Source organism: Ambystoma mexicanum, chromosome 4p, assembly GCF_040938575.1.
Source record: "Ambystoma mexicanum isolate Mex_15411 chromosome 4p, UKY_AmexF1_1, whole genome shotgun sequence".
NCBI classification, from domain to species: domain Eukaryota; kingdom Metazoa; phylum Chordata; class Amphibia; order Caudata; family Ambystomatidae; genus Ambystoma; species Ambystoma mexicanum.
Window position 1 is genome coordinate 772,422,730 of NC_090927.1, and position 23,894 is coordinate 772,446,623.

The 23,894-nt window shown below is 47.1% G+C and overlaps 1 protein-coding gene across 5 annotated transcripts in view; it reads left to right on the top strand.

Annotated features, from left to right (window-relative positions):
• Positions 1 to 23,894, top strand: part of DOP1A (DOP1 leucine zipper like protein A) — a 2,904,166-nt gene that overhangs the window by 2,144,006 nt on the left and 736,266 nt on the right. For all 5 annotated transcript variants that reach the window (XM_069606322.1, XM_069606321.1, XM_069606320.1 and 2 more), the window contains one exon: positions 10,067 to 10,146. In XM_069606322.1, the coding sequence (XP_069462423.1) occupies positions 10,067 to 10,146 (80 nt within the window). The remainder of the gene's footprint in view (positions 1 to 10,066; positions 10,147 to 23,894) is intronic.

The following is a 23,894-nucleotide window of genomic DNA, read 5'->3' on the forward strand; positions in this document are numbered from 1 at the left end:
CCTTTACTTTGTGCGATCGGCCAAAAGTGAAATCCAACCCCCGGGCTATGTGAGCAGGAGGTTCCTCCTCACAGCCCGAGGGTTGGAGCACGCGTAATGCGTGCAGACGTGAAACTGGAAGTCATTTTCACTGCGGCAGCCATTTTCGGCTACGGTGGTGAAAAGAGAGGGTGAGTGTCCACCTTCCTCTCCCTCGATCTGCGTCATTATTGTGCCGTTCAGATCGAGGGAGGTGTTGTTTGAAAGGGGAGATTCTCCCCTTTCCACCAACACCTTATTTGAAGCATTGCTGGGCGCGGATCGGGCATGGATCGCTCGATCCGCGCCCAACAATGCCACTAGACCACCAGGGATCTGTTTGTGAAGTGGGGCGAGGGGGCTGCTTACTACGTAAGCAGTCCTCTCTCCCCTAGCCCCCAAAGCATGGGGCAGCATGTTCCTCCCCCCCCCCGGGGGTGGATGAGCACAGTAGGAAAGGCGCAGAAAAAACAAAGGAAAAAAAATAAATTATGTTTTGGGTGGGGGTCAGGGGACACAAGACCACCAGTCATTATATATAATGGAAGGGGTGGCCGCCTCCCCGCTACCCCAAGCTGAAGGGGCGGCACCTCGTGTAGCCCTCCCTGGGGCAGATTTCTGCCGCTAGGAAGGGGTGCATGAGATGCCCCCCATCCATTTGGGGTGCGGGGGAGAGGGCCACCAGAGATCTTGGTACAGGCCCCCACCTCCCCCAAGCATGGGGCAGTACGTTTTGCCCTGCCCTGGGCGTGGATGGGCACAGTAATGTGCCCATCTACCCCTAGGAAAATAAAATATAAGGGTGTTTTGGGTGGAGGTGTGGGGGACACTAAACCTCCAGTGAATATATGGACTGAAACAGGGGGTGGCCCTCTCTCCCCACCCCAAGTGGATGGGGGGGCACCTCATGTAGCCCTCCCTGGGGGCAGATTTCTGCCCCTAGGAAGGGGTACATGAGATGCCCCCCATCCATTTGGAGTGGGGGGAAGTGGGCCACCAGAGATCTTGGTGCAGGCCCCCCAAGCATGGGCCAGTACGTTTTGCCCTGCCCTGCGGGCAGATGGGCAAACAAAATAAAATAAGGGTGTTTTGGGTGGGGGTGGGGTGACCCAAAACCACCAGTGAATAAAGGGACTGAAAAGGGGGGTGGCCCTCTCCCCCCACCCCAAGTGGATGGGCGGGCACCTCATGTAGCCCTCCCTGGGGAAGATCCCTGCCCCTAGGAAGGTGTACATGAGATGCCCCCCATCCATTTGGGGTGGGGGGAGAGAGCCACCAGAGATCTTGGTACAAGAATATTTCTGCGCCATTGAAGGCGATCTGGTTTGCTTTTATGGCTTTGGCTAGGATTTGTTCTTTGAGCGCGTAACTGTGAAAGGCCACCAAGACGTCTCTCGGTCTCGCCCCTGGTTCCTGCCTGCGTGGGCCCACCCTGTGAATCCTGTCGAATTTGATCTCCACGCCTGACTCAGAGTCTAACAGGTCACCGAAGATGCTCTTAAGTACCTGGGTTAGGTCCTGATCATGTGTCTCCTTTGACGGGCATTTGACCCGTATGTTGGATCTCCTGGATCTATTCTCCAGGTCTTCTGCCTGCAATTCGAGGTTGTGGGTGGCCACCACAAGGGTTTCCAGGAGGGTGTCTGCTTTCCTTGCATCTTGTGTCAATTCCTGAATGGCGCGCTCGTTGGTGTCCACCCTCTCCTCTATTTTGTTAATGTCTCTTCTTATTTCCTGTATTCCCTCGGCCAAGTCTTCTCTCAGAGTGTCCATTTGTTTCTGGCCCGCTGCATTGATTTTGTCTACTATCTCTCCTAGGAACTGTTTAAGTGAGGCGTGTGCTACCAGTCTTTCTTGGTCTTCCTGCAAAGGGGCTGTATCTGGTTCCGTTGCCCTGTCGCTTGTGATGTGACCTCCGGCTTGGTCAGTTTCTTTAGCCCAGATCTTTTCCAGGGCTCCTTCCTGTGTCTTTCTCATGAGTGTTGACAGAGTGTCTTTGTTCCTATTTCTCGACATTGCAAGTCGTGGTTGGGGAAGTTACGGCCTGTGGTTGGTTCAGTCTGCCCCTGCTTTGTTCCAGGTTCGAAGCCAGGCTGTGTGGTCTGCTTCTCCGGCTGCTGATATGTAGGGGCCCCCGGCCCTTTGCGTCCTCCGATGCCCCCTAGGTGGGGGTTCCTTAGTGCTTGTACCAGGGATTCTTGTTTTAGGAGCTATGTGCAGTCCCCCCTCAGGACCCCACTCGCTGCAGTGAGCTTGGCCAGCCTTGTGTGCTGCCTTGCGTGCTGGCTGTGCATCTGGGAGTCACCCTTCCCTTTGGGATGATTTATTGTGGTGTGCCTTTAGTGCTGGTGCGTGGGGATTCCCCTCGCCGGGGTGGCAGATGGGCTCCGTGGCCCGGACAGAGTTATTTGCACCTGCCGTGTGGGTTCAGTTTGGGTTCGCTTTGCTGTGTTGCGGGGGGCCCTGCTGTGGCTTGCTGGTCTGGGGGAAGGTCACAGGAAGGGGAGAGCGAGGTCTGGTGTGCCCGTACCTCCCGGGCTTCCTAACCGGATTTAGGGTTGCGCCTCTCTGTCCTGCGCGGGCTGGATTGTGCGGGGGAGACCCGCGCCAATGGCACTCTCCCCTTTCGGGTTTGCCCGGATGTCCCGGTCCCCCCTGCCTGTTTCTGTATTGTGGCCGGCCCTCCAGCGGATTGAACCCTCTGCCCCCGGACCGTCGAGCCCGCTGCACAGTGCAACAGGAGGGGACCGTGCTCCTGGGATCGTGCACAGCTGTGACCTTGCTGTGTGGCCGGTTGGTGACCTTTCTTGGCATTCGGTGACAGTGGGAGCAGGCCATCTTGCGTATGGGGCTGGCCCGGAGACCGTTTGCCTTGGTGGAAGGTGGCGGGTTTCACGTTGTGCCTTGTCTACCTTCGGGGGTGGCTTGCTGCTGGTGGGACGCCGATTGTAGTTCCGCCCCTGGTGTTGAGCGGGATGGAGCGGTACGGTGGATCATCGGATATGTCTGCCCTCCCGTCCTTGGTATGGTTGGGCCGTTGGGTGTCTCGCTGCTCCGTACTCCCAACGTTCCGCGGAATTTATATCTTCAGGCTCTGCTTGATGTAGCCCCTGGAGTCTCTCCTTGTCCCAGCGCTGAATGCTGTGTTTGATAGCTCCTGGGGAGGGTTTATTCTGCTGCTTTTAGTGCTTTAATTCATTCGTGGATCGGGAGCTCGGGCTGCAGTGTTTACAGGTGCGCGGCCACCTTGGAAAGACTAAGGTATCCTTTTTGAAGCTGTTTTCTGAAGTATTGCCCTGTTTTGACCATGGTTTTTAACAGCAACCTTGAGGGTGCAGGGATTCCACTAACATTACTCAAAGCAATATTGTCAGTAATACCCCAAGAAGGGAAGGACATAAAAGATTGCATTACACAACATGAGTATCAAGATTCTTATAAGAGTGTTGGCCACATGTCTCGATTCCCTCCCGACTTCACTTATTCACAATGGCGAAGTGGGGTTTATTTGTGGTCCTCAGGAACTGTATAGTATTCATAAGACTGACACTGAATCTCAAGGCTGCACGTGTTGAACACTCAGTTCACCTGTTCTTTGTAGCTTTAGAAGCTGGAAAAGCATTAGATTGGGTCAGTTGGCTTTTATTGTTGGAGGTATTGAATCACACTGGCTTTGTGCCCATGTGTCAGTTTTCCATTAACTTTAAAAGAGGTTCTTTCAGCAGCTAAAAGGATAGAGGCTGTTCATAGTGAGCTTACTTTGGATGGGGCTGGATGAATATATGGGTTTGAGAGTCCTGATATAGAGTCTATACAAAGCTTTGATTTTTGCAATCTATGATGGTTGTCATAATGCTTGTTGGGTGACTGCTGTGTAATAAGGCCCTCACAACATCTTTGTCACGTATAGAGGGAGCAGTGATTCCAGCAACATTTCTCAAAGCAATATTGTCAGTAATAACCAAAGAAGGACATAAAAGACTGAATTACACAACATGAATGTCAAAATTCTTATAAGAGCGTTTGCCACATGTCTTGATTCCTTCCTGACTTCACATATTCACAGTGGCGAAGTGGGGTTAATTGGTGGTGCTCAAGAGCTGCATAGTATTCATAAGACTGAATATCCAGGCTGCTCTGGTTGAACACTGAATTCACCTGGTCTATGTAGCTTTAGAAGCTGGAAAACTGTTAGATTGGGTCAGTTGGCAATTCTTGGGTGAGGTATTGAATCAAACTGGCTTTGGGCCAAACTAGAAGTAATGAATTACAGCATTTTTAGTCAAAACCCTCTGGATTAGATTGGATACGTTCTAACTGGGGAGGGAAATGCGGCAGGGGTGAATACTATCCCTGTGCTCTGTGCCCTGGTGATAGAGCTGCTTGTGGTTGCCATTAGGGGATACAGGACTGTTAAGGGTTTTATAGTTGGAAACATTGAATATAACGTGGGACTCTTCATGGAGGATGTGTCAGTATATACAACTGATGCGACGATATCCATTCCAAACTTGTTGGGAGCTCTGGAGTGTAGTAGGTTTTATCCAGGTTCAAAGTGAACTATCACAAGTCGGTTTCTATGCCTCTTTGGCAAAGCGAGGGAGAGGAGATGGGAGACCTACAACATTTCCTTTCATACTTCAGACAGAGATCATACGGTATCTGGAGGTTTAGGTGACAAAATCTCTTGTTGATCTTTAGGAAGAAAAATTCTTACCACTTTGTGCAACTCTTTAGAAGGATCTTGAGCAGGGGTCAAAATTACTTTGATTTTGGCTGCCCACCTTCAAGATGAATGTTCTGCTCAGAGTGCTGTTTTTGTTTCAGAGGCTGCTGGTCAGGGTAACAAATACCTTCTTTTCAGACCTGAGTAGGCACTTGCTAAGGTTCCTTTGGACTGGGAATATAGCCAGAATTGCCTACCATACACTTGTTTTGCCTAAGGTTGGAGGGAGGGCCGGGATTTCCTAACTTTGAGCAGTATTACAGGGGCACGCAATTTAGAGTCTTGGTGGACCATCTATGGAATAGAGGTGAGAAGCAATGGATTACGCTCGGGAATGAGGTTCCGAACCCAGATTATGGTGGAAGAATGTCTGCATGTGCCGACATATAGACTTACAGGAAGAGTGCATTGTCAACGAGTGTTGTCCACATTATGGGATTTGTGGAGGAAACAGAACTACCTTCCTTTATATGGGCCTCACTGATCAGGGACGACATTGTGGATCCCCAGAGATTTCAGGTGTGGTGTGAGGTTGGCATGGAAATGGTAGTTCATTTGTGGAGGAAAGTACAGTTAGAATTTGGGGGGGTGGCGGTGACCCATGTGTCAGTTTTCCATTATCTTTAAAATAGTTTCGTTCAGCAGCTAAAAGGGTAGAGGATGTCCATAGTGAGCTTACTTTGGATGGCGCTGGATGAATATATGGAGTTCAGAGTCCTGATATAGGGTCTCTACAAACTTTGATTTTTCAAGCTATAATGGTTGTCATATTGATATTGATATTTTATTTCTATCGCGCTCATACACATGTTTCAGAGAGTTTCATAATGCATGTCGGGTGACTGCTGTGTAATAAGGCCTTCACAACATCTTTGTCACATCAATATAAATTACATGGTATCAAATTGCTGCACATATGGCAGTATACACCACTTGCCTTGTCGAATATATACTCTAACATCAGAGCTTTGTCCTGGTCAGCCTGGAGGAGGGGGTCTTTCTGGCACATCTGGTGAAGCTGTGGCACATCCGAAACACCATGGAAGGCGGTCTTGGACTTGATCAGGGATATGGAAGGTGATATTTAGGTGGTGGGATCCACAGCACATTCTTCTCTTTCGGCTCCCCAGAGGAATCCTACACATGGTCCACAACCTACTACTGTCTGAGATGGGTTGCCTGGTCACAGTGTGGGAACATCCGTAGGCCCATCATAGAAGGAATTGTTTATGAAGGCTTGGGAGTTTTATGTCATGTAGAATGTAACAGCCCTGGTCAATGATGCCCCAATATATAATGACTTTGAATGTTTTCCCTTTCTAGAGTACTATCAGGAGGGGAAAGGTTGTGCTTGGTAGGAGAATGATATTGGACTTGCAATAGATAATTGGTCATAGCACAGACACTTGAAAACGAATTTATCATAACGCTTGTTGGGGCTTATGATAAGTAGCAAAATCCTGCTTCTGATCCATTTTGGAGTAATTTGTTTGGTGCTGATACCTCAGTGTTGTCAACAGCGGCAATGCACGTTTGGGAAGAAGTATGTAAGAAAGTTACGACACCAAACGAAGATGGAATATAACTCTGATTTTAAATTATGTACCTTTTAAGTTGTTAATGCCATGAAATGCATTTTTTATGAGAATTTTTAACGAGTTTGTCACTATAAGTATAACTGTGTTTTTGTATATGCTAGTGTGAAAAGGTTGCCAGACAACCAAAGCACATTTGAAATAGAAAACGGATTTAAGGTGTGGTACTAAATACATTTTCTGCTTTTTTCTAGTGGGTTACAGTGTTGTTGATTTGATAGGTCTTACTTTAGTGGCCGAGGGGGAATTTTGAGGGGGCTTTGTTTATATGCCCAGATACAGTTTTACATTCTGTTTCTCTAGTATTAGAGATAAACAATTATGCACCAATACTTTGTTTTTATGGATAATTGTGAAGTCGTTTTTAAATATGGTTGACTTTTTCTGTTTTAAAATCGGATAAATAAACATGTTTTAAAAATGTCTCCCTCTTGTTCTATGTACGGTCATGGTTTTGACCATAAGCACCAACAAATGAAGCTGATGTAAGCCCTGTTGCTGTGTGTCACACCATAGAGCATTGCCAATTCAATACCACTATTTAAATGCAATGTCTCCCACAGTGGGAATCTGTCTGACCTTCTACAGCATTCCAATGCTGTAATTTACTGTACGTACACATATTGAAAGTGTTATATATATTTATTTTATTTATTTATTGGGTTTTTATAATGCGCCAATATACAATTTTTATAAAGGCGCATGTTGGAGATGCAAACACAGAGTGGCGCCATTTCAGTACATGTGGGAATTTGGCAATCTGAAGTAATTCTGGGACGGTGTTACCATGACAATTAACACAATGTTAATGGTTGATGTAGAATATGATTTTGCAAGTATTATACTGGGGGAGGAGGAATTGATAGCGGATTTGTCTTTTCCGCAAAGGTTTTGGTTCTTCAGACCTTCGCTTTCAGGTAAAAAAATCATACTACGAAACTGGAAGAGTGAACAAATGCCTTCAGTTTCTGCATGGAAGATAGATGTAAAGCAAATGTCAAAGTTAGAGAGGGTGATCATGTATAGGAATAAAAAAGGAACACATTCGGGAAAGATTCTTGGATATGTAAGCCATGACTTGATATATTTAAATTGTTTGACAGCACAAGAATAGGGTTTTGACTAAATAATTGGAGTGCTATTGTATTTATTTACCGCAATGTGTGGAAGAGTTCTTTATGTGATACATACTGTTAACATGATATTATGTAAATGATAACCTTTAAATGTTTAATAAAAATGTTAATACAAAAAAAAGTGCAGGGGAGAGGGGAGGGGTGGGATTGCCAGAGGGTTAAGCGAGTGCACGGGGAGGCCAGGTGAAAAGAGCCCAGGGAGAAAAGAGTGCAGGGGCAGAAAGGTCCAAGTGCGAGGAATGGGCTGGACGGGCTAAGGGGGTGCAGGCCCAGCCAGGCTAGTGCAGGGGGAGGAAGCCCAGAAGGGCAAGTGCAGTTGGGGGGGCGAGGGGGATGGGGGGGTCAGAGGAGATCAAGTGCAGGGGTATGCTGTTTGGGGGTGCCTGGTGCCCTATATGAATCTGAAGTAACCAGGCAGCCAGTCAAAAGGCAGAGGGTGGAAAAGTTAGCAGGGGAGGTGGAGAGGGAAGGAGGAAGAGAAAAGGAGGGTCTTGAGAAGCTTTCAGAAACTTAAAGTGATCCGGCTCAAGTCTGAGAGTGGCAGGGAGGCCATTCTATAGGGAGGCACCTGCGAAGAAGAGGGATCTACCCCCTACTTTCTGCTTGGAGAAGCGAATGATCTGCAGAAAGTTGGAGCTAGAAGACCAAAGGGCTCTAGCAGGGAGGTATTTAGGAAGAGAGAGTTGTATGTAGCGGTGTCCCAGGCCCCAGAAAGCCTTGTGGATGATGCAGAGGGTTTTGAACTTGATCCTCGCAGCAATCGGGAGCCAGTGGAGAGATTTTAGGGTTGGAGAGATGCGGTCCCTAGGCCTGAGACCAAGGAAAAATCTTGCAGTCCTATTCTGGATTAGTCGAAGTGGGTGAAGGGAGAGGTTAAGTAGGTTGAGGAAGAGGCTGTTACAGTTGTCCAGCCTGGTGAGGACCAGAGCTCTGGAGACATTGAGTTTTTGGGGGAAGGTGAGGTAAGGACGAATCAATGCCTCTGAGGAGGTGAGGCTGAAAGTGAGCCTTCTTGGCAAGTTCGTGATGTGAGGAGAGAAGAGAGAGGAGTCGAAGATGACATCTAGGTTTTTTGCCTCACAGCAGGGGGAGAGGAGGAGGCCCATCGAGGGTGGCCAGAGTGTAGGGGGAAAGGCGGGAGCTGGAGTCCCAATGAGAAGGATCGTGGTCTTACTCGCATTAAGGCAGAGATCGCTAACAGTGCACCGTGCCTCAATAGCAGACAGACAGTGAGGTATGAGAGAGGAAGTGGAGGAGGCTGAGGAGGGAAGCTTGAGGGAGAGTTATTTGTCATCTGCATGAAACTGAAAGTTAGGAGAGAAGGCAGAGATCAAATGGGCTAAGGGGACACCATAGGTGGAGAGTGAGATGGAGGAGAGAAAAGGGCCCTGTTGAACCTGTTAAGGCTATTCAGAGATGAATGACATCAGCCAGTTCAGAGCCAGGACCTAGATGCCAAGGGTATCACTGAGCCGATTTAAATGGGTGGCATGATTGACTGTATCAACAGCAGAGGAGAGTTCAAGAAGTATGAGAACGGAAGGAGCTTTGGAGTGGAGATTAGAGAGCAAGTCTTCACAGGTGTTCAGGAGTGCGGTTTCCATACCTCTGAAAGCTCTGAAGTCAGACTGCTGGTCGTGGAGACACCCAACAGATTTGGTATGGCGGGTAAGCTGGAAGATGGCCAGCTTCTCCAAGAATTTTCCCAGGAAGGGGGTAATGGATATAGGGTGGTAGTTAGCCAGACAGGAAGGGTCGGCAGAGGGATTTTTGAGGAGAGGGTGAACAAGGGAGTGCTTGAGGAGAGACTGGAAAGTTCCAGTGGCAAATGAGTGATTGAAGAAATCAGTCAAGGCTGGAGCAAGGGAGACAATGTTGTCCTTGATAGTTCTGTATGAGCAGGGGGGCACTTGTTTGGATGAGACTTTCATAGAGTAGACTTGTCTAGAAACCTCATCAGGTGATATGGGAAAGTGGAGATTAGGTGGGGAAGGGGGGCCATAGTGTTCAGAGCTAGCACACTGACCCTGAAATATGCTTATGTTTTAACTTTATTTTTTTTTATTTATACTTGGTTCAACTGTCTCTTACCAGTATTTACAAGTCATTGCAACAGTCTAGTTTCTGTTTGTGTAAATCTGACCATGGACCGAGTTGTCAGAGCCCAGAGTCGTTCTTCTGTGTATAGTTTGTTAAGAAGCCAGAGTTTGTCTAGTGGCTAAATCAAGGCTCTGAAAATATTGCCATACTGCAATTACTGTTTTCGTGCCTAGTGCACTCAACCAGCTGGTTCCACCAATGTTCTTCTTCTAGGCACTGTGAGTTCCTGAACAGGTGGCACATGTGCGTCCTCCTTTTTGTTACCAATCCCGGGCAGGTTAGGAGCAGGTGTCTTACAGTCTCCATTGTGTCAGCCTAGTCACAAAACCGACAGGTTTTTTGGCTGGTGCTGCCTCTTATTGCCTCTTATTTAACTTTTTCATTGACTGTTGTTCATCTGTTATGTGTGAGAGTTTTCCAAGGTCATGCTATTGAACCAAATTGTAACACTTTGCTTATTTCTAACTGCATTTTGTCTTTTTTTTATCTAGATATGTTGTCTCCTGCATTGGAAACATCGAACATTGCACCTTCAGTTTATAGTGTCCATGCACTTTCATTGCTTGCTGAGGTAAATTAATTGTCAAGTCTTGATGTCTTCACTTGGGCTTCAGGATAGTTAGTTCCTTAGCCGGCTTGCTACAAAACAACCTTTAAATTGCTTTTACGTTTCTCAATAAGGAAAGCTGATAACATAAGCAAAGTAGATGACAGAGTTTATTGTTAGGGCGTTTTTCAATTTTCAAACTTGAAATGAGCCAGTTAATCTAAGCAGGTCCTAGACTCAATGACTGCGTACCTGATGGATACACTTGAGTGGGTGTGTACTGTAAGGAGTTAAGACAGATCAGCTCCGTCCTAGAATTCCATTGACAACACCCTATTACACATGTAAGCGGAAACCTGTTCTCATGTTAAAACACCTTGCCTTAAGCAGAATGATTGCATCCTTGACTGTTGGGTGATTTTTCTATATTGATGCTTCCATTTGGGGCAGCTTTGCACACTGCAAATAATTTTGGCATGGGCAGTTTAGGGAAAACGTACACTAACTTGCTTATTTTTCTGATAATGTTATTAGAGTTGTGCTTTAAATAAAGAGCATTATAGATAGTATGTAAATTGAAAGTGCATTTAGAAAGTACATTTGCATTTTAAATTGCAGAGCTTTAGAAATATGTAATGTTAGTTTTCAAAGGACAAGCAAAGTATACTGTATCATAACCCTTTTTTATCTGAAACCTACGAAATTCTGTGAAACCTAAATATGCAATGTATTCTTGTGAAGACAAAGGTAATGATAAATGTAAAGTTAATTTAATTATGCAGGATTTGTAATAAGAGCGGCAAATAGATACACATAATGCAATCTTGTCCATTTCTTCCAAAAGAAACAGTTGCATAAAGTATATCAGTCCTTCAGATTTTAAAATATGTACGTGTTTTAATATTGAGTAGCCTCGGAGGCTACTCAATATTACTCAATATGAGTGAAAAATTGCAGCTGTCGGGTTGTGATTGTCATTTGGGTTTTAGCAACTTGTATCTTTATTGAATTCTCAACATCTAGCTATTATTCAGTGGACAGATTTTAAAGTGTTTTTCTCTGGGAGTTTATGTGAGAAGATTTACAAAGATGTGCAAAGATTACTATGGTAAAGTTATGGCTTCATCGAATCATTCATTGACTATCTTCTGGATACTTTTCTGTCTCAGATTGCTGAGTGGATCTGTTAGTCTTGCCATTGTGCTCTGTCAACTGCTGCACCATGCCTTCACGTGATGTGGATTATGTAGCCCTGTTAGGCCCTCTGCTTAGTGTTGTACCGCCATTTATCTTTGCTCACTTGGGTTAGGGTTGTGGAGTTCATTGGGCATTTGCAAATGAGAGGCATGCTGCAGAGTGCTGAGAGGATTCTGGGCAAGAGGTGTGCAGGCTTGCAGAAATCTCGTAACTGGATTAGCACAAAGCCAGACACGATTCTTAACCAAAACTGCCCAGCCCCATGTTACTCCCTTCCTCTTTCAGTCTGGTCTGGCAGTAGACCTGGCCTCTAGCCCTAGAGCTAGCTGTCAACTACATTGCTCACTGTTCCACTGCATCCTCGTTCCTGCACACACTTGTCCCCGACAGCAAATACGTTTGTGCTGTCTTACTCTCTGGCTCTCTATCCATATATTTCCAAGGTACCTCTCACTATCCTGAGCTCTTGCTTCTTCCCTTCTCTCTCCGTCTCTTCCGCTCTCTCTCTCTCTCACTCTCCCTTTCTCTCTCCCCACTTATTCACTCCTCCATGACCATACCCACCTCCAACCTCTCTTGCTCTCCCCCCTCCTTGATTTTCTTCTCACTCCTTTCTTATACTCTTCCCTATTCCTTCATATTCAGCGGCTCCAACCTCTACCACTGCCTCCCTTTCTTCTTGCTGTTCACCTCCTGCAGTGGCACTTTCAACTCTACATGCCGCCGCCTCTCCCTGCACCTACAACTCTTCAGCACCTCCACCTCCTCCTGCGCCTTCAATGCCTTCCCCCAACGCTTGCTGCTCTAAATGCCCACCCACCTATTGTCTCTCTCCCTACTTTTATATGTGTCTTTATTCACCCCCAATGGTAGTTCTGCTTCACTGTGGGCACGTGCATGTTGTGATTATTCCACTTTAGAGACTACAGCTAGCAGTGTTAATTGTCTCTGAGCCTGCCGGTCTTTGCAAGGCCTGTGGTAGGCATGTTTCTGGGTTGCAGCTAATATTGTTTTGAAATGGTAATAGTGATACTTCAGGTCCACCAGTAACAGACACACTTTATTTTGATGAAGGGTAGCTTGGACTATTCTTTTTTTAAAATAAATTCTTTTTATTGACTTACAACAATCTAGGACGGGCATATCCCGGCCTTCTGACAACAAACATTGCATACATAGTTAAGGCTGAATATGTCAGTGGGTCGATCGGGGAGGAAGCAGGGAACCGGTGGATGCAGCATTCAAGCTACTGTGGTGTGGATTTTTATACAGTACGCAGTTCCACCCTTGGGTACACCGTTCCGATTAGATTCCCTGAGAGGGGGCGGCGAGACGGTGTCAGTGCTTGTGTCCAGGTGGTGCTCAAGGAAGTCCCAGTTATGCGATGCCAGTCCATTTACCCCACACCTTCAGAAATGTACCAGGGCTGCCATTGTGGGTCCCTCATTTGGACCCCACGTGGTGGCCTGTCAACCTTTTAATGTGGCCCAGCACAACATCCAGGAATGTTTTTTCACCCTTGGTGTGTTCACCGTCTCCCCAGACCCCCAGCAGTGCTGCTTTGGGTTCCAGCTGTGTCAGCGTATCTAGGACCGTGTTGATTTCACAAATGCTCTCATCCCAGAATCTGTGTATGACCTCACATTCCCAAAGCATGTGTTAGAAGGTACTTATCACCCTACGACATTTGGGACAATCAGCGTCTTCCACTAGCCTCCATTTGGCCATCGCCACCCGTGAGTAGTAGGTCTGATGTAGTATTTTGTACTGTATGAGTCTTAGTTTGGCGTCTATGCCTATTTCACGCGGGAACATTAGGGCTTCCACCCACTCCTCTGACTCCAGGGGGCCTACCAGCCTCTCCCATCTCTCCCTCAGCCGGGTTAAGTCCCGGGCCCCAAATGCGGTGATTACTTGGTACAGCGTGGATGTGGGTTTTGTCAGAATTCTTCCCTGTGGGACGTTCACCTCCAGGGGGGAGCTTTTGGGGATGTCAGAGTACAGGGAATTGGGTATATAGGGCATGTGTGAGTTGCATCTAATTGTAGATGTCGTCTGGCGGGAGGCCAAACTCTTCTCGTAGGGTCTCGAACGGCTTCAGACTTCCATTCTGCACAACCTCAGTTAGGGTCAGTATCCCCCGGTCCTCCCAGCTAGGGAAGCGGCCCATTGCCATAACCTCTGGGATATACCCGTTGTCCCATGTAGGTTGGCCCAATGTCACCTCCCTCCCCCACCCAATGTGTTGGAGGGCCCCGTTCCACACGGACCAGATCTGTAGTACCATCTCTGGGAGGTCAGGGACCACTGTGTCTGTTCCATATATGACCCAGAGGGGCTTTCTCTCACCCATGCATCAGGTTTCGTTCCCGACATGAGGAAGAGCCCGGTCTGCGTGAAGCCAATCATTCAAGACCCCCATTTGTGAAACCCTGTAGTAAGCCCTAAGGCAAGGTATTCCCAGCCCCCCTCCCAAACCGAGCACTGCAGTGTGGTTAAGGCAATAAGGGATTGTTTCCCACCCCATAGGAGTTTCCGGAGAGTAGGGTCTATGGAAGCAAAGGTCTTAAGGGGGATATGAACATGGGTGTTTCTGCAAGATATAAAGAAATCTCGGGAAGGAGAGCATTTTGAAAAGGGCGGCCCTCCCTAGCAAGCCCAGGGGGAGGGAATGCCAGTAGGTGGGCTTGGACTATTCTTGATGTGGTAGTCCAGGGTTCCAGAGATCTGGACACAGTGTACTTCTATCTTGATTTTCAATAAACAATTTTATTGATATATCCAGGAACAGAATAATGTGATTATGAATGGAGTGAAAACCATGCCATCTAACAAATCTTTTCTTAAAACAATTTTTATTGGTTTTTGCAACAAACAATAAACACTCAACAATAAACCAACAACCCCAGCAGTACTTTGTCTTGTCATTACCTCATTGCGGACGTACGTTTAGTGTCTACTGCTTTCCCTCATCCCACCCTCCAACAAGCCTTCTCCGCTCCGCCCCCTGCTCTTTATTAGTTGGAAGTATTTCCTCTTCTGTGTTCTCAGAGGACTCATCACTTGGGCCTCCCTGGGTGGGTCCCCACAGTGTGGACACTAGGTGTTTCCAGGCCGTCAGAGTTTCAGCCTCTTCCTCTCCCCCTCTGTTGGCCGCCTCACTCCATACTACTGTTTCAGCTTCGGACCATTTACGGAGGTTGGTCCACCAGACTTCCATCTTGGGTCTGTTGGGTGCTTTCCCACCCCATAGCAATCCTACGCTTGGCAAGTTGATAGTCCAAGTATTTGAGTTTACCGACATGTTTCAATTGGCGTGACCTAGGAAACCCTCCCACCATGCATGCCCATGTTGAATCTACATTCAAATTGATCTCTTTCTCGTTCAATCGTTGGGTCACTTCTCCCCAGTATCTCCTTATTTCGGGGCATGCCCAAAACATGTGTATCAGCCCAGCGTTTTCTTCCCCACATTTGGGGCATGTTTGTCGTTCTGCACCCTTAAATCGAGAGATTCTCTGGGGGGTCATGTATGCTCTGTGGGTTATATATAGCTGTATTTGTTGTAGCCTAAGGTTTCTAGACACTTTTTTGTGATACACTTGTACCCATTCCCATAGCCCATCTGTCATCAGTTCCCCTGCATCCTCCTCCCATTCTTGCCTCAGCTGGGTCACTTCCCTTCCCACCCTGGACATCAATAATTAGTAAATTCAGGAAACCTTGTGCCCCCCCCCCCGCAATATCATAGTGTTTTGATGGTCATGTCTGGATGTTCGTCTAGCATTATTTCCGACCATGTCTCCTTCACTCTCTGCACTAATCTGTTATAGGTTATGTGTTGCCCCAAATGTAAGCCTGTTTCATCCACTAGCGAGTTAAATCCCTTTATTGTCCCCTCCTGCCATATGTCTCCCATCGTTGCAATCTCCACCTGTTCCTAGTGTTTGCGAATCATCTTTCTTAGCTGTGCATCTCCTCCGGTTAGTGTCACTAGCGGCACTTGCGGGGAGCATGGGGTCGGATTCTTTATGGTCTGGCATACTTCATGCCATATTTGCCATCCTAGTTCCAGCATCCCTGAGCTCCCTTTCATCTCACATTTAGGAAGCCAAATCCATTATTTTAGGAAGTACTGGGCACAGTCAGATCCCAACAGGCTGGACTCTGAAGTGGAGTCCTCTGCTAGCCACTCGGTCACGTATCATAGTTGGCTGGCCAGGTAATAGATCTCAAAGTTAGGCCGCCTAATGCCCCCTTTGTCATATGTGTTTTGTAGTTTCCATAGGGCTATCCTGTTCCTATGCTTTGAAGTTTGACGAAGAAGCGCCTAGGTATTATGTATGGTATGTTCCTGAAGAAGTGTAATAGTCTGGGTAGTACTACCATCTTCAGTAATGCCCCCCTCCCCATCATGGCTAGTGGGAGTTTAGTCAAAAACTTCATACTATTCTGAACATTTGTCAGTGCCTTTTCGGTGTTGTCTGTATTCTGCCGCTGTTGTGTGGTAGATGTCAATTCCCAGGTATCTGAAGGTGTCGTTCACCCCAGGGTATTGGTAGTGCTGGTAGCTTTGCACACAGGACCCCTCTGTACCGTCCCAGGGGGAATATACAGGACTTTTTGGGATTGACTACAATGACTGAGAGCAATGCGAATCGCTCCATCACCTCTAGGATATATTGTAGATTTTCTTCTGGGTACCTCAGGTATAGTAACATATCGTCTGCGTACAACGATATTAGGTGCGGACCCCCTTTTGTGTAAATCCCCACTTCCTCATGTTGTTGTCTCAGATATATTGCTAGAGGTTCTAATGGCAGAATGTACAACATTGTGGACCAGGGGCCTCCCTGTCTGGTGCCCCTGCTGAGCTGCCATCTCTCTGAAATAACCGCTCCCATTCTGCTCCCTTTTGACCAAGTCAAAGGCCTTCACTTCATCTAGTGACACGATAGCCAACTCGCCAGAGGGGCCTTCTGTTTGTTCTATGACGTGGTGGAGCCTTCTGAGATTGTTGGATATGTTTCTGTGTGGAACATATCCAGTCTGGTCGGGATGTATTAATCTGCCAATGACTTGCTTCATCCTATTTGCCAACACTGCCGTGAGTATTTTGCTGCCCTGATTCAGCATAGATAGCGGTCTGTACGACCCACATCTATGCTTGGCTTGTTGGGTTTGAGGAGAGGGATGATAATCGTCTTTCTAAGGGATTCTGGCAATGTCCCTATTTCGAATGCTTCATTTAACATTGTCAGCAGTGGGGGAAGCACTTTTTTCTTTTACATTTTGTAGGATTCACTAGGGAGTCAGTCTGCTCCTGGGGTCTTACTGGTAGGTAGTTGCTCCACCACCGCCTCTAGCTCTTCTAGTATGATTGGGGCTTCTAGGCTTTACCGTTCTTCAGCGCTTATTTTCGGTAAGCCAATATCCTCCAAAGTTTCTGCTATTTCACTCTCTTCCTCACATTCTGCGTTACTATACCTTTGTTTATAGAATTCAAGGAAACCCTCATTCACACCCTCTTGGGTGTCTAGTGTTAGTCCACCCTCTCCCCGTATCTCTCTAATCGTTTTTCTGGGGGTCTCACTTTTATATAGCCATGCTAATAATCTCCCCGGTTTGTCCCCCTCAGCATTCTGCCTTTCTGTGTAGTTTTTCCCACTGTCGCATACATTCCTGCTGTAGTTGGGTGATGTTTGTAGCGTCCTCCTGGGAGTAGCCTCCACTGCTTAGCATTATCCCTAGTTTCTCCTCTGTATTCTGTAGTTGTCGTAGTATACCACCCTGCGGTGCCTTGGATTTGGCTATAGCTGCGCCTCTTACCACCACCTTGAATGCTTCCCATAGGGTTCCAGCCGACTCTACACTCCCCGTATTATTCTCGAAGTATTCTACAATTTCACCTCTGAGGTCTTCTCTAAACACTGTATCTTTTAATGCCTCTGCTCTAAGTCGCCAAGTAGGGATCTTAGCTCTCATGGCTATGTATTGCCATGTTAAGGTCAATGGCGAGTGGTCCGAGAGGACCCTCGCTTTATATCCTGAGCGCACAATTTCCCCCGTGATTTCCTGTGTGGCGAACGCATAATCCAACCGTGTATACAAGTTTTGTGGGGCTAAATAATGTGACTAGTGCCTATCATGTGGGTGGTGCAGCCTCCATGTGTCTTCCAGCTGAAGATCTTGCAGTAGAGTCCTTAGGACTCTGGCAGCAGGGGTGGACTTATCAAATTTTGCATCTGACCTGTCCACTTTTGGGTCCAGTGTGCAATTGAAATCACCGCCCGAAATGACTGCGCTCCCTAGGTACGGGCTCATTTTGCTGTATAGGGTCTTGAAATAGGTCACTGTGTCTTGGTTCGGGGCATATGTATTAACAATGCAAACTTCTCTGTTTTCTATCAGTCCCCTTAATATTACCATCCTCCCGTCTGTTTCGGTCATGGACTGAAGCAGTTTGCATGGGACTTGTGGTGTCACCCAAGTTACCACCCCCCTGGCATAGGCCGAGTACGTTGCACCTATAAAGGTGCCCTTCCATTTTCTCTTTAGAACCTCTAGTTTCTCTTTCGTGAGGTGTGTTTCTTGCATTAGGGCAATATCTATTTTCTGTCTCTTTAAATACATCATGACCTTATTTCTCTTTAGGTAACTATTAAGTCCCCTGATGTTCCAGGTCATTATCTTAAGGTCTCCCATGTTTCAGCCATACCCCGTCCCCCCTCTAACTCCTCTCCTTATCCACTTCCAATTTGGCTGCACACGTGCGTAGGCTTGTTCACTAACTATTAACACCCCAAACTCCCCAACTCCCCTACCCAATTTCCTGTAGCAGCATGGTCTCAATATAGTCTGTTAGGTTCTGTCCTTCTTCTCCTTCCGGGAGCCCCATGATCCGAATATTGTTTCTTTGGGCCCGTCCTTCCGCTTCCTCCGCCCTATTTTCCAGGTTGGGAACTTGTTGCTTAAGTATGTGGATCTCTGTGGCATATGTGGTACATGGCGCCTCGTTCGAGGTTAATGTTTTCTCCAGGTTCCCTGTGTGTTCCGATATTTTCTTGACATCTTGTCTCATTAGGTTGACATCTTCTTGCACTGCCCCAATTTTTAGGTTCAGTGATGTCTTAAGTTCCGCCAAGGCTGCCTCCAGTTTGGTTTCCCATGTGACTTTTAGATCCGCGATCGCGTCTAGGATCTGCTGGTCATTACGCCCTGGTGTAGAATCTATTGGCGGGTATTTCTCCTTGTTCCTGGGATTGTCAGCTGGTATTGTTGTTTTCGTGTACTCTTCCATTGTCGGCTGCTTCCCTTTAGATTTGGGTAGCTTGGACGTCATTGTGGTGCCACCCGGAGTCCTGGATACCTTTGATTGGGGCCTGACCTGTGGGTCTATCCGTTTGTGCACTGCGTCTAGTATTGAATGTTGTTGTGGGGCTGTCTGCCGCACCCGCAATGTCCGAGAGAGGGTCACAGGGCTCAGAGCCGGTGGAGGTGCGTGGTTTGTTTGTGGGGTCTCGGCAGTGGGATTATTGTTCTTGCCCGGTTCTCCTTTTGACTCTAGGCGTTGAGTCGTAGCCCTGATCGCTGGGCCTTCTTGCTGTGCTGTACTCGCTCTGCGTCCTGGTGCCCTATTGCCCTGACCTCCTTCGGGTGAGCTTATGTTGCTCACCTCTCCCTTAGTCGCCGGCTCGCGTCTCAATGGGCCCGTACTTGGCGTGTGCACACATCTCTCAGTTCTTAACACACGGATGTTTGCCAGCTGGTTGATCTTGGGCACCGATAGTATTGTGTGTCTGTAGGTGGTGGCGCGTGTGTCCCGCCGTGGGGCTTGTTCTTCATGCGTCCATCTTCAGTACTTTAGGGGACTGTTCCTAGTGATTAGGTGTATATGGGCTCTTCCAGGGTCTTGCCATACGTTCAGGCCCTGGATTGGTGTGATTTCCAATGCTGCTTCAGCTTTCTTGGTGTGTGCCTCTGGCTGCCTCCATCATGTGTGTGTTTGCATGGCATTTCTTTATCTGCCTGTGTAAATGTGTGGGCCACGCACGCCCAGCTGTGAGGGCTCCCCAAGCTGTTCGGGTGTTCTATTGTCTCCATTGTTGCCTCTCTTGGGCCTTCCTGTTTACCATGCTTCCTGCGTCCCCGTACTCCAGTCCGTTCCGGGGAAGTGATAGTTCTTTGCGGGCTCACTATTTTCCCCCTGGCGGGCGACCGCCAGTGTGAGTTGTTGCTCTACCGGGGGGAGGGGGTGCGCATCTCAGGGTGGGTCCGGAGTGGCGCCGTTGCGTTTCTTCTGCAGCGGGTTACACCCGCAAGCTGCCAACACAACAGGACCACTCGGATGCCAGCCTCCAGACCACTCCTATTGACCCGTTTTACTGGTGGTGTCTCGCAGCCATCATCTGTGCAACGCTTCGTTGTCTCTTCCCCAGTTGCTCCGGCTTTCTTATTTCAGTGGGGTGGCCGTACTGTCTGTTAGGTAGAATCCTGTGCAGTGCCCTTAGGGACCACTACACACAATTAAGACCACAGGTGGCAATACAAGTTTTACCTTTGGTACAAGCCTGTACTACCATGTCAGAGTGGTAGCAGTGGTGGAGCAGCCAGGCTTATCTCAAGAGTATATGAGCAGTAGCAGAGATTACACAAAGGGACCACAATTACTGTGACTCAAGCAAACACTGACACAAGGTTTCAGGTAGAAAAATATAAGTACATTTATTTTTAAACCATTCGTTATAAACACAACACTTCTATTAAACTTCAATAAAAACCACACGTTAAATATACTACAACTAACCAGTTCACTTTGTACAGTAAGTCTCAAGGTAAGTACCCTGTGTTTGAATGAACCGGTGTTATGAACGAAACATGTCACCACAAATACGATTGCGATCACTTTTTGACAGTTCGGTCTACTAAACAAACGCGTATCTGTGACATGAAATGCTACCGGGGCAAAAACACACTTAGCACCTGAGATACCCAGAGGTAGTTGGAGGCAAAAATCACAGGCAATATTTTGGTTAGGCAGGCAGAATCAAGAAACACTCAGAGACAGGAGGTCAAAAGTCAAAGGACCGGGGCCAATTGCCGAAGATCACACGGTCAGACAGTTTACGATTCAACGTAGCCAAAAGTACTTCGATATTGTCAATGTTCGGAAGCAAAAGTTATAAGGGGGGAAGACAAGGGCAAGCCTTGGAAATGAAGAAAAAGGGATTCACCCAGTTTCCTCAACAGAACACAGTACCATGTTCCAGTGGTGCAGCTAGCGCCCTGGCAGTTGTTCCTGTTGGTTTCCCGCAGACCCACGATTCCTGGAGCTTCATTGTGAAGGAGGACGTCTGAAGGGGGTCTGTACCACACAGGGATGAAGCCGGCAGCAGCGACAAGGAATAAAAGGTGCGCTCCTTAAAAACAGGAGAGGCTCTTCAGGTGGCTATCCGAACCATTACAGCAGTGTGCAGCGATTTCGACCACGGAAGAGGATCCTCTGGCTGTAGAAGGTGAGCTGGTTATCCCCACCAAGCTCAAGGGAAGAAGACTCCGGACTGGATCTTCTCTGAGTAGTCAAAGAGCAGATAGCTCAGGACTGCAGGGACCGGGACGGGCTAGTTGCAGCAGCCGTCATTCTCTCCGCTTCTCTTCAGTTCCTTGTAGTTTCAGTGGCGACTCTCTGACTTCTAGCCCAAGAGACCTGCCTTTTATGCGAAAAAAAAAACATTCACAAAGCCTGGCTGTCAATCACCCAGCAGGGGGGTTGTCCAGCCCGGACAACTACCCTGGCCAATCATGACAAAGTGCGACTTGGGTTTCCTAGGATACCCTGTGCAGGGGGTGACTACACCCCTCCCTCACATTCAGCCCACCTAGACACCCAGGCGCCTTGTGGAGGGCTTCTGGGCAGAAGCCCGCCAAAAGCCAGTGAACAAAGAAGGCGAACCTAGTTTGCTGCACAAAGTAAAACACAAGAAGGACTTTAACAAAAAGAAATGGCGAATAAACCCAACCGGAGCCAAGAGAAAGACGATTTGGTCAAGCGGGTTTATGTTCGAGGCTAATATAATAGCCAAGAACAGTACCACGTTTATCCAATATAATCGCGGTAGAAAAGTTAGGGTAGATACCACTGCCACCAGCCAAGTCTAAATGTTAAAAGAGCAAAACAATGCTCTAGGAGGTACAGATACAAAGGGATATGAGTTAACCCTTTCCAGTACTTCATGGAAGATGGGGTGTACTGGATCTGTGGTAGATTGACTAAGTAAAGTTAATGGCAACTTTACGCTTTTCTGGGGGACAGTAGTCGCCTCAGAAATGGAGTCGAGGGAAGTCTCAAAGACAACCCTGTGCCATGGCACTGAAGGTGATGTGTGACACATTAAAAGAAGGGGGCTACTGAAGTGGTGTACTTCAGAGTCCACAATCAAAAAAACTGGTAGAAACACATTGCAAAACACAGGTAAGAGAGGGGGAAAAGCTCTCACTCTTAACAAGTGGAAAAAATTAAATTCCAGAAGTCCAGCACCGCGGAAGTACTTGAAAGTACTGTTTGCTGTCTCTGCCTGCTGCTACTGCTAATTGCATTATCAGCGTTTTCTGACAGCGTTTTCCTGGGACTCGACCAGCTTTATCGGCTGGAGGAATTATTTTGCAGTGACACTCGCTTGCATCTACCGCTTTAAGAAAAGCTCCTGACTGAAGTTGATCCCGCCCCCTCAATCTGTGGGTGGGCGGCATAAATATTGCTGCTCCTGCGCATTCGCGCGCGCACCGCGGAAGTACTTGAAAGTACTGTTTGCTGTCTCTGCCTGCTGCTCGAGTTTCTGCTGCTACTGCTAATTGCATTATCAGCGTTTTCTGACAGCGTTTTCCTGGGACTCGACCAGCTTTATCGGCTGGAGGAATTATTTTGCAGTGACACTCGCTTGCATCTACCGCTTTAAGAAAAGTAAGCTTAAGCAACTTTATTCCGACCTGAACTACCCTAAGACACAGAAAGACACTGAAAGACACGGAAAGTCACGGAGACTTGCCTTGCCTTGCACCCTACCATTGCATATCTATCTCACACAGTGTCCCTTTTTTGTGTCTCTAGGCTCCTGACTGAAGTTGATCCCGCCCCCTCAATCTGTGGGTGGGCGGCATAAATATTGCTGCTCCTGCGCATTCGCACCGCGGAAGTACTTGAAAGTACTGTTTGCTGTTCGCGGCGCGCGGCGAAGCGCCGGAGCGTCCATAATTTGGTTTCTACTTTCGGGGAATCACCATAAGTAAGTCGGCTTTTTCAATTATTCAAGCCCGAAAGATTTGTAAAAACAATCTTATTCCTTTGGGCGTATTAGTTCCTTACCCATCAAACATGAGACACATGTACACATTAAGCACTGGAATGCCACTGCTCCCTAATGTTTGGAGAATCGAACGCGAACATGAACAAACAAAAACGAGTGAAACCTCCGCTAATACCAACACTGCTCCTAGCATTGCTCCTGCATGCTCTACACCCAGATTAGTACCTGGGAGCAGAAGGCGTGTTAACAAGAAGGTTTCTGTTGGTAACACACCAGATATTCGATCCTTTTGTTTTCCTGCTGTTCCCACTAGTACTGGTACTGCTTTTCAAACAGCCATACCGATTGTCAACACTATTAGTGGTTTGTTTGATGATAAAATCAATGAAGGTTTTGATGAAGACGCTGTGATAGAAATAACAGGATGTGACATCTCCTTATCAGACAGTACCGTTTTGAGAGGGGAATCTAGACCTCATACCAGCGTTGCTATGGGTAGCTGTTCTTCTCCCTCCCATAATGATGTGCCAATGACAATTGACTTAGTAGACTCCAAGATTGATACTTCCAATCACGTGTTAGAAGAAAAATTATCCTTTTCACCTAACATCTCTGCAATTACCTACCAGAATCAATGTGTGTCATCCTCCTCATTTGTAAATCCTACACCCCGTAGGCAAACTGAATCACAAAGTCATCCAGTGCAAGAGGGCGTGTCTAGGGCAGTCATCATATCGTTTGAAGCTATGCAAACGACAATGAACATCCTGCTTAAACTATTTGACACTTTGAATGATAAGATAAAGACCCAAACTGATTTACTTAATTTAGTGGTATCTTGGCAAACCAAACAAGATGCTGCACTTGTAATGCATAATGTCGTAACAACCACTGATCCAAAAGCAATAAAACACCCAACAATGGCTGCTAAGGCTGCATCATCTGTTTCTGAAGTGAATGCTAAACTTTGCCCTGATACTAGTTTATGGACTCCAGTACTCCCCTGCTTTCCAAACATCATCGTTGACCAAGTTAGTAATGCTACAGTAGACTTGGTCCTACTGGATAAACAAGGGAATAAGACCCTTCCAAATACAGAAGATAGTGATGTTTACACTATCTTTTCTAAAAAGGAACATCCTATAAAGCTAATAAGCCCTAAAAAATTACCAAACAGAGCGATTAAAAAATCTAAAAACATCAAGGGCTCCAAACAGTCAATGACTGCCGCTTCCAAGCAGTTCATTAAACAACTTAAAGTACCTAATACAA